General features: G+C 33.7%; 1 protein-coding gene across 1 annotated transcript; it reads left to right on the forward strand.

Annotated features, from left to right (window-relative positions):
* Positions 1-279: 279 nt before the first annotated feature.
* Positions 280-11,017, forward strand: LOC132061857 (beta-D-xylosidase 1-like). The gene is made up of 7 exons (XM_059454534.1): positions 280-833; positions 6,034-6,321; positions 7,213-7,382; positions 7,816-7,913; positions 8,266-8,610; positions 9,268-9,681; positions 10,125-11,017. The coding sequence occupies exons 1-7, from the start codon at positions 429-431 to the stop codon at positions 10,742-10,744; spliced, it is 2,340 nt and encodes a 779-aa protein (XP_059310517.1). The 5' UTR covers positions 280-428; the 3' UTR covers positions 10,745-11,017.
* The last annotated feature ends 595 nt before the right edge of the window (positions 11,018-11,612 follow it).

An 11,612-nucleotide genomic window follows, 5' to 3' on the forward strand; every position in this document is an offset into this window, starting at 1 on the left:
TATCGCAAACTTTACACAGTAATAAATACATTTGGTATCATATATTGTTAAGTGACACGGTAAGTACATACAACTTAAATCTGTTTCTCTTTATTATTACTTTTAAGAATTCGACAATTTTGATAAACAAAAATCTTGGTTAACTGCCAAATGCGTGTTATACTTATCAGTTATCGCAAACTTTACACATCCATGGATAAGAGAGCTCAAAGATTACCCGTCCACTACCTCCAACTGTACCATCTTTCGTTTTCATATTCATACGCCATTGGCACCATATTAAACGCAATCTCCTCTATATATACCCTTCCAATTCTCCTCAATCTCTCCAAGGCAAACAGAATATGTTAAGCCAATAGTACCAATAATACATTCTTACTAGGCATTGATATTATTTTCATTGATATACATATCATACATAAGTAATTATGAGTCAAAGAAAATATGCTTATTTTGTTCTCATTCTTGTCCTTGTTCTCCATGCGTTTTCTTATTCGGGGGAGGCACGACAACCGTTTGCATGCGACCCCGCTAACGCGGTGACAAGAAACCTACGGTTCTGCAAAGCGTCGTTGCCAATACATGTGCGTGTTCAGGACTTAATAGGACGATTAACGTTGCAAGAGAAGATAAGGTTGTTGGTGAATAATGCTGCACCGGTTGAAAGGCTAGGTGTTAATGGCTATGAGTGGTGGTCTGAGGCACTTCACGGTGTCTCCAACACCGGACCCGGTGTTAAGTTTGGTGGTGCTTTCCCTGGCGCTACTAGCTTTCCTCAAGTTATTACTACTGCTGCTTCCTTTAACGCCTCCTTGTGGGAAGAAATTGGCCGGGTAATTTTAATCAGTATTATATTTTAATTGTCTGCCCACGTGTTATGGTGTATATCTATACTAATTCAAACAAGAATTTGATGTCCTGTTGCTATCACTACGGAGAAAAAAAATCTTTACGTGAAAATGACCGGCTCCTAGAAGTACTGCTGAGACTTGCATTAGGGTATTCTATTTACATCGCACCCCTTGAGGTGCGGCGCTTCCCAGCGTCCCAAACCCTGCTAACGTAGAATGTTTTGTGCACCGAACTGTCCTTTTAAAATGACTTGATAAATAAACTCTAGGTATGAATAGGATAAGATACTAGTATTTTTCAATTCTCATATTGTTATAGTCTTGAAGCAGATGTTAATTTTAGATGATTAAACCAATGTCCTTTCAACTTATTTTTAACTAGTTTGATAATTAAAACTCCATCTAAAATGAGATAAACCAGTATATTTTATATATGGAATATATAGCTTCGCAATATTGTATTGTAGGTCTATTTTAGGTGTGTTTTAATATTCTTTTGGTGCAAGACAATGGTCACAGACCACCAATAGAGCTAAGTGTTTTCTTTTGTTTCTGTCATGAATAGCAGACTTTTCAGCAGTTAGGTACGCATGTGACCGACTGAAAGCGTCCAATACAGAACGTTAGTTAGTCTTGTACTCTTACAACTGTCATGTGAATATATGAGCCGCTTATGCATTAGCATTTAGCATATGATCATTGGTCGATAGACATTTTTCCTTTCAACTAATATTAATAGCGTGCATTTACGTCATACTTTAAAACATGATATTACATCGGATTATATTGGGCTCTTTCCGATTGCATCTTTTTTCCATATTTAAATTTTAAATAGAATAAGTATTATCATCCAAATATGCAATTAAAGAAACGGAAAGAAGGTGCAATAAAGAGGAGAAAGGATCCACAATTATCATATGTTAGCCCTCATGAATAATCTAAAAGGGCCGTTCAAGAGATAGTTACTCTTATCTATAAAATAGAGTCCTTTATCTATATTCTATTATTTTAAAGTATTCCAGTTTTCATAGAAGAGGGGAAATAATAATAATAATAATGATAGAAGAGAGAAAGGATAATATTTTTCCCATACCTACACATGCCTGGATGTTTTGTTGTGTGGTCACAACATTAAAAAAAGAAAGATACAGCCCCAAAAGCAACTCCACTAAGTTGGACTGAAAAGTGGGTGGAAAATCCGGGCGGGGGGGTTTCTGTTGTCATGATTTCGATGTTTACTAATTTAACGAGTTTTCCCATTTATTTGTTTGTACTTTCTTTTGGGGATCGTGAAAAGTGTTAGGAAGGAGGGAAAAAAAGGTACCTATATATTCCAAGGAGGTAACATCGCATGAAAAATTAATTTTTATATATATTTATATATCAAAACTCGTCTTACAAACAAAATTAGTCAACAAAACTGGTCATTTATACATATAACATAAGATATAGATGGATATAAGCAAAAAGCAAAGAATATGAATTAATCCAATTTCCCTTTAATTGGTTCTCACAAGGAAAAAAGTGAGAATAATTGTTTTATGACGAACTCTTTGTTCCTTCTTTCTTTTGGTGCACAAGTTTAAGAAACGGAAAAAGCTCAAATATGTTATCAAAAGCTTGAAATCATCATTTTTACGCTTTCATGTCACAGATTTGTTCATTTATACTTATCAACTATTGAATGACTATTTATGCCACTCATCAATATTGACTATTTACGCCATCGCCGCTATTAAAATAGATCCATGCCAATTTTTCATTAACGTCAGTTTTATAATACCAGATATGACACATAGTCTCCAACTAGATTTTGGTTGTGGGTGGCTCGGGTGTATGACTCGGTTTTTTTAAAATTAATTTGGATTTAAAATTGCCTGGTTTTATTAAACGAGCGTTGAATTTGCAATATTAAAACAAATTTCAATTTTAAATCCCAAATTAATAAAAATGAGCTATACACCAGCCACCTACACACACCATAATCTAATTTAATCGAGCCACGTGTCATATCCTCAGATTATAATACCTATGCATTAATGAAAAAATTGCATTGATGAAGTATTTTCAGAAATAAGGACGATAGATAAATGAATTAAATGTTTATTGACGAAAAGATAAATTAGTCTATTTCCGTGGCAATTAAATTGCGATAAATGAATGCAAACTATTAACGAAATGGCGTAGCATTTAATTTTACATTTCCTATACCAACGACATATTTGGCACCTTTTCCATTTAAGAAATAACAAAAAAGAAGAAAACGTCAAACTTGTCGCTCATGCAAGTTGATGAGTTGCAAATCATTTTCTTCTCTCTACATGAGGTGTTCATGCAAACATGGTGGACCACATCCCATGCCTTTCATGCTTTTGGATAATGAAATTTAAAGAATTTACGAATTATTATCTATCCTACTGGATATGTACACTACACAATAACACAAATATACAAGTTCACATGGCTTTAAGCTTATGTATGTGCTGTGCTATTTGGCGTCAAGTCTTCGATTATCTAAAATAGTGAATTATACGAATTAAAGGTGTAAGCTACTGCTGGATTCTAATATCCATTTATCTTCGGAAGTGAATGAAACTTTACCGAGTAATTAGAAGAAAATATTAGAGAAATTTTATTTTATGAGCCACGTAACCAACACTACTTATGTGAGCTCCATTATTACTTGACAAGTGGACTGGTCCCACTTGCTTACTTTAAGATAAAAAACTTAAAAAGGCAATTTAAAAGTCTACATTTTTTCTATTTAAACTAAGCACCAAAATAAATAATAAAATAAATAAAGATGATAAAGAAATAAACAATCAACTAAACGTTAACAAAAGATCGGCACTTAAATTCAATTCAGTAGTATTGAATAATAATAGAAGCAAATATGTATCCCAAAAATCAATACTTGATTTAATTTATCTATTATTATTATTATTATTATTATTATTATTTGGTTCAAAATTTATCTATTACAATATTTATGTGTACATACTTTAGTTCTAATTTAAATTGTATTATTCTACAATAATAATGACGTTAATGCTTATTTGATTAATGTATACATTAGTTTTTCTTACTTTATAATTATGTGATTGTCCATATATTAATCTAAGTTGATAGATTTAGGACACAGAATTATCACTCCTTACACAAAATAGATAGAAAATAAAAGCAATCATGTAATGATAAACGTTTAGTTGATTGTTTATTTCGTTTATCATTTTTACTTTATTTTATGACTTATTTTGGTGCTTAGCTTAAATAGAAAAAATGTAGACTTTTAAGTTGCCTTTTTAAGTTTTATATCTTAAAGTAAGCAAGTGGGGGCCATAAGTCCACTTGTCAAGTAATAATGGAGTCTCACATAAATAGTGCTGGTTACTTGACTCATAAAATAAAATTTCTCAAAATATTATGATGTCTTACTTCTAATTAATGATATATATTTATTCCTGAAGACGTAGATTTCCAAGTTTTTACCGCCGCAAATATGGACAACTGGAATTTAAATGAATTGATACTCCAATTATATACTTATTCTATTATTAGAAAACAATTAAAATAAAAGACTTGAGTATAAGTTATTGTCCTCGTTGACAGCTTTTTACATCTCATAATCTGTCTTTAATTTAGAGAGTTATTATTGCATTGCTAAACAATTTCTTTGATGTGTGACAACCTAGTATTTTTGTCCATATATTCCTAATTTTGATATCCATTTTCTTCAAGTTGATCTAATCAATAATGTTACCGTCTTCTGTCGTTGCATGAAAATTGAGGAAGTCTTTAAATGGATTAACAGCAAAATTAGTATAAAGGCTGAAGTTAGAGAACTCTAGGAATCAAAACTTGACGTGGATAAAACTTGTTATAGGTTTTGGGTCCCATAAGTTAGAACTTCGTGCTTACCAACCGTCTTACTAATTTGTTGTTTTTGTCTAGTCACAACTTGTTTGCGTGTAAACTTTGTCTTAAGAGGTGTGATTAATTAATAGGTTTGGTTCCCATAAGTTTGTCCAATTGACAACTTTTTCCTTAAAAGTCTTATCTTTCACTAGTTGCTTTTCTTTTTTCTTTCAAACATCCCATCATGCTGTTTTTTCAGTTAGTTAAATTAGATCACTTTTCTTTTCTTTTTTTTCGATTTTTTTTTTTCAGTAGTTTCAGTATTATGATAAACCGTAGAAAGATATATGTAATCAATGTCCTTTTAAGGAGCTAAAAAGTTGAACAATAGGATTGTGATCTTGTCATCTCTACCCCAATTCATGAAAGTTGTGATTTTTGAAAGTCAAATACAAATTTAGCATGTGGAACGTAAAATTTAACCGATATGAATTTTTCAAAGAAGCCTAAAAGAAAAGTCATTAGAGAAATAATTGTGAATGATGGACAAAGTTGATGTACCAAAAACATTTCAAAAAAATTGGGCTAGACTCTAGGATCAAAGTCAAAGTCACAATATGCATGACAAGAACTTCTTCCGCAAACGGCACTCTTGATGCTTCACTTGTGAGATAAAAACTTACGTTACGTTGCCATATTATTGAAAGAAAAAATTGGAAGGTACGTTGAACTCCACAAAACTTCACATAGCTGCAAAACGATAAAACTAAAAGAAATCATAACGTTCATCTGTACTTTGGGCATAACATTATCAGAAGTGGTATCAATAGGTGAAATCGCGTGAGGAGTAGGGTATAATGTTAAGACACATTACAACACCTACAAAGCACATATATAGGAGTATTTCGATTTATGAGCCTTACTTTCCATTTTAGTCAGTTTAAAAGAATGTTTCTTTCCACATTTAGTACCACATGACAAGTAAAGATCACATATTAAAATATTATTTGGGTACGTTAAACACATCCTTGGTTTAAAATAACAATATTCAAAAGTCTGCCTTAGTTTAAAATAACAATATTCAAAAGTCTTCACTAACTTTGAGTTCAATCAAATTAAGACATATCAATGAAACGGAGGAAGTAGTTAACTTGGAGGAACAATATATTAATATGATGTAATCTAATAACGTGGTGTTTGTGCACTGGTCATGCTTATCGCGCTCTTCCTGACCGCTAATATAATGCTTAATATGGAATCTTTGTTGTTTTTTTATTATTATTATTATTATTATTATTATTATTATAACATGATTTTTTGATATCAGGTGGTTTCTGAGGAAGGAAGAGCAATGTATAATGGAGGAGCAGCAGGACTAACATTTTGGAGTCCGAATGTGAATATATTAAGAGATCCAAGGTGGGGAAGGTGTCAAGAAACACCAGGAGAGGACCCTCATTTGGTTGCACGATATGCCGTCAGCTATGTTAAGGGACTCCAAGGCGGCGGTGACCGTGGCAATAGCCGCTTGAAGGTGGCTGCTTGCTGCAAACATTACACTGCTTATGATCTTGATGATTGGAATGGCTTTGATCGTTACCACTTCAATGCTAAGGTAACACCATAAATAATACCCCTAGTTTGGACCACTTTGATCGATGAGCATCTAATTAGTTTTTCCTTATCCTTTCATGGGGTTGAAATTTGAGACCAAAATTTTGGCTTGCACGGAACTTCAGCTTTGAAAAGACATGCTAAGAAGTAATCTTTCGTTATCTTAATAAGAGTAGAGCTTTTATGTATAGCTAGGTAGGGAGGTGGCACCAGGGCGTAATACGGGTTTACTTTTACATAAATCTTATACTCCTTCTGTTTTAATTTATGTGTACCTATTTTTTTTTTAGTCTATACTAAAATGAATGACCTCTTTTCTAATTTGGAAATAAATTCACTTTATAAAATAATTTACAGCTACACAAATATTCAAGACTTATTTTTAACCACACGTCTCAAAAGTCTTCACTATTTCTTAAATGTCGTCTTTCAGTCAAATGGGTTCATATAAATTAAAACGGAGGGATATATATATATATATATATATATATATATATATATATATATATATATATAGGCCGTGAACCAAGTTATTGTATACTCGCTTCGTTTAAATAGAATGTCACCTTAACTTTAAGTTTTCCTTTTACATCTTATGAAATGATTTATATCTATATAAATATCTAAGATTTGCTTTAAACTACAAATTTTAAAATCTTTTTTTCTTTCTTAAATTTTGTGCCTAATCCACCGGTGCCACATAAAGAAAGAATAATAACCTGAGATTGTTATACTTCAAATCTTAGATCCGCCTTTGGCTAGCTAGCTATTCTTCTCATATTATGGTTACTAGCATTTTTTCCTTTTTTCTTCAAGTGTTGCACATTCACATATACACTCCGCCAAATTATAGAAGAGGAAAATAATGTTTTAAATTGAAATGTACATGTAGGTAAGCATGCAGGACTTAGAGGACACGTACAATGTGCCATTCAAAGCATGTGTGGTTGAAGGGAATGTAGCAAGTGTAATGTGCTCTTACAATCAGATCAATGGAAAGCCAACGTGTGCTGACCCTACTCTCCTCCGTGACACTATTCGTGCCCAATGGCACCTTAACGGGTCTCTCTCTTCCTCTCTCCTTTAATAATTTCCAACAAACTATAAGACCACTTAAGAGAGCCAATTATAAATATGTATTAATTTAACACCCTAACCGTGAGTCATCATTCAATTGCTCTTTACATCAGTTTATTATACCACAAGTACGTTTCAAACCGTTGGAGAAAAGTGCACAAATATTGAAGCCTGTATAGTACATCAGTTGATGCCTATAGCGGCATAGCGCTGTCAGGATAAAAGTTCTCTAACAAAATTAATTAATACCAAAATAATCATAGGGAATAAGAAGATTTAGATTAATGTTATCATGGCCAATCACTATGGTGGAAAAATCAGACATATTATAGTTGATTGATTATAGATGCTACCTACTACGACTAGAGTGTTGTAAGAATAATTTGGTTGAATATTAATTTGTTGCCTTGTAAAACAGATACATCGTATCAGATTGTGATTCTGTTGGAGTTTTATTCGATCAACAACACTACACCCGTTTCCCTGAAGATGCTGCAGCTGCCACTATCAAAGCTGGTTTGTTTATACTCTGCTCGCAATAATATTTTCTTTTTTGTTGTTTCCCTTAATCTAAGACCCATTTGGCTTATTCACTTTTTTCCAGAAAATGTTTTCACTTTATTTGAAATTTAGTGTTTGACCATGAAAATTTTAAATATAACTTGAAATTTCAAAACACCTAAAATCATGTTTTCACTTTTAGTACATTCAAACACCCAAATACATTTTGCAAAAAGTATAACGAAACTCAACTCAATCTCTAACTCTAACTTCAAAAATTCCAAATAAAGTGAAAAACATTTGGTTTCTATGGCCAAACGCTTACTAAGAATTCGAAGATATGACTTAGTGATGGTGGTATATATAGGGTTGGACTTGGACTGTGGGCCTTTCCTAGCAATCTACACAGAGCAGGCAGTCCGTACAGGCAAAGTTTCAGAAGTGGAAATCAACTATGCTTTAGCCAATACAATTACAGTCCAAATGCGTCTAGGAATGTTTGATGGGCCAAATGGGCCTTATGCAAATTTGGGCCCAAGAGATGTGTGCACTCCAGCCCATCAACAGTTGGCCTTGCAAGCAGCTCGTGAAGGTATGGTTCTTCTCAAAAATATTGGACGAGCTCTGCCACTCTCCCCTCAGCGCCACCGCACTGTTGCTGTTATTGGGCCCAACTCAGATGCTACAACAACCATGATTGGCAATTATGCTGGTAAATTAAATTATAGAGTTTAAGTTCTATATATTACTCCCTCCGTCCCAATTTAAGTGTCTTAGTTTGACTGGACACGAAATTTATGAAATAAATGTAGACTTTTGAATATCGTAGTCTTAAATTAAAAATGTGTTTAGTTCTTTAAATCTTGTGGTCTTAAATTTGTCATGTAAAATGTTGGAATTAAAAAACTTACTAAATGTAGAATGAGATACTACTTTTGGGGCACACAAAAAAGGAAAGTAAGACACTTAAAATGGCACGAAGAAAGTACAAAAATATTTCTTCTATAAATAAATTACAAAAGGGGAATTGATCATACATAAAAATAATACCAAGGTCTTACAAGTGTGAAACAGTGAGTCGAATATGTATGATTTTCGTACAAAATGTGATTAGCTACTGACTTGGATATATCATCCCTCCTTTGACATTTTTGAAAAATTTGTGGCTTGGTCCCTCCATTCCCAATTTATGTGGCACTCTTACTTTTTAATTTGTGAAAGAAAGAATGTCACTTTTTTGCATGCTTCCATGAATTGAGCATTAGTATACAATTTGGCACATTCATTACATTCTCAATTTTCTGGTTACTCGTTCTATTAAAATAAAGTTGCATTTCTTACTAATTTTCCTCTTTTGGGTTGAATATAGGTGTTCCATGTGGTTATATTTCTCCGGTACAAGGAATAGCAAGATATGCAAAGACAGTTCACCAACACGGATGCATGGGAGTAGCTTGTCTAGAGAACCAACATTTTGGACTAGCAGAAATTGCGGCGAGGCATGCTGACGCCACTGTGTTAGTGATGGGGCTTGACCAATCCATCGAAGCAGAAGCTAAGGATCGAGTTAGCCTTCTTCTGCCAGGACGCCAGCAGGAGCTCATTTCTAGAGCAGCTATGGCTTCTAAAGGCCCTGTTGTGTTGGTTTTGATGTCCGGTGGCCCTATCGATGTTACATTTGCCAAAAATGATCCTCGCGTTTCCGCTATTGTTTGGGCTGGCTACCCTGGCCAGGCTGGTGGAGCTGCTATTGCTGATGTTCTCTTTGGAATAGCCAACCCAGGTATATATCACTAGTACTCACCTACTTAGACATTGATCCAGTTATCTTTTGAAAATAAGAACAAGAATTTAAAAGAGAAAAGTCTCTCATTCTTTTTGCATGTCAAAGTATGACATAAACATGTTTTATAGGTTTCCATTAAAGATAACTTTTCAATCTTCAAAACCAAAAGATGATATTTATTTTTTGGATTGGGAAAGACTGTCCAATCAATAACACCAAACCTTGATGTAGTTAAAACTGTACTAACCACCAATTCCTGTTCAAAACTCCTTATGAAAAAACAGAGCAGATAAGTGCAATATCTGTGGTATAAGACTTTTTGAAGGTCAATTTCAACATATAGAATAAAGTAAAAGAAGATGTCGATTAGTAAAAAGATTATTAGTACTAGTAGTATTTATCTTACTTTCGCTATACTTGATATATATAATATATTTCAGGGGGGAAGCTTCCAATGACATGGTATCCACAAGATTATGTAGCTAAAGTGTCTATGGCAAACATGGACATGAGAGCAGATCCAACAAGACACTATCCAGGCAGAACCTACAGATTCTACAAAGGCCCTACAGTTTTCCCATTTGGGGCTGGCCTTAGCTACACAAGATTCAACCAGCGCTTAGTATCCGCCCCAGTCACTCTTTCAGTGCCAACCCTTCAGTATGATCTTGAAGGGATCAACAGCACAACTATTAGCACAACAATGAAAAAGAAAGCAGTGAGAACAATACATACCAATTGTGATTCACTTGACTTAAACATACACATTGATGTGAAAAACATAGGAGACTTGGATGGAACACACACAGTCCTCATTTTCTCAACCCCGCCTCCAGGTGCTACATTTCCTGAGAAACAACTAGTCGCGTTTGAGAAATTTCATGTCGTGGCTGGGGCTCAGCAGAGAGTCATGATCAACATCAATGCCTGCAAACACCTTAGCGTAGCTGATGAATATGGAATTCGAAGAATTTTTATGGGAGAACACAAAATTCATGTTGGTGACGACTTCAAACATTCTATAACCTTCCAAGCTTCAAAAGACGAGATCAAAGTCTAAGTATACTTTTAAGGACTAGGTCATAGGGTACTTGTTTCTATTCTTGCAATTAATAATTCTTATTTCTTTCCCTCAGAAAGACAACAACAAGTATAAAAAAGATTTGTTGCTTGTGAGAGGGAAAAGTTAAGAACAATATTAGAGATTTGTGGTGTAGTAAGTGTTTAAGATCAAAGTTGCAGCAAGTGTATTGATTGGGTTCAATAAAAAATTTGTTGAACCTTAAATGTGACATAAAATTTCAGAATAAAGTACATTAAAGGATTGTTGTGAGCTCTGTTTAAGCTCTGCTTGTAAACTTAACCCTGATAAAGCACTCCATTAAGAAGTTGGTATATTAAAATAAAAGGAGAACCACAAGTTACAATTGATCACTGAATTTCAATGTGAATGTACTAAAGCAACGGGAATTTTTTGAAAAGAATCTCTTCGAATTTCCATGAAAACCTAACAAAATGAAGAAAATGGGAGATACTAGCTGAAACTCAAACTTTCTGTCACCACATGAATGTGTGGAAGTAGGGGGAAATTAATACTTTTAAAATTAGAGGAAGGTGCGAAGTAACCGTGTGCGTTAAGATCAAGAGAAAATAATCAACTCTGAAATATGAGACGATGCGCATTAAGTGGAATTTCTGCCCAGGAGCGAATTTAGGTTTGTATAACCAGTGTCATCCAACACCGCTTCGCCAAAATAGCACTTACAATAAATATGTATATAATACTAATTAAATAGGTAATGATTGACAGTATAAGAACTTATAGGTGACACCACTTGTCACAATTAGTTATGCATTTGCCTTTATAAGGAGTCACAGATTTGACTCCCGGATATAAATGCTTCTCAAATTTTTTAACAACTGCAGAT

Source organism: Lycium ferocissimum, chromosome 7, assembly GCF_029784015.1.
Source record: "Lycium ferocissimum isolate CSIRO_LF1 chromosome 7, AGI_CSIRO_Lferr_CH_V1, whole genome shotgun sequence".
NCBI lineage: Eukaryota > Viridiplantae > Streptophyta > Magnoliopsida > Solanales > Solanaceae > Lycium > Lycium ferocissimum.

Excerpts from the sequence above, each read along its gene's own strand:
- LOC132061857 (XM_059454534.1), top strand. The coding sequence starts at position 429 with ATGAGTCAAAGAAAATATGCTTATTTTGTTCTCATTCTTGTCCTTGTT. Across the intron at positions 7,383-7,815 it reads GCCCAATGGCACCTTAACGG|ATACATCGTATCAGATTGTG; the intron begins GTCTCTCTCTTC and ends CTTGTAAAACAG. Across the intron at positions 7,914-8,265 it reads AGCTGCCACTATCAAAGCTG|GGTTGGACTTGGACTGTGGG; the intron begins GTTTGTTTATAC and ends TGGTATATATAG.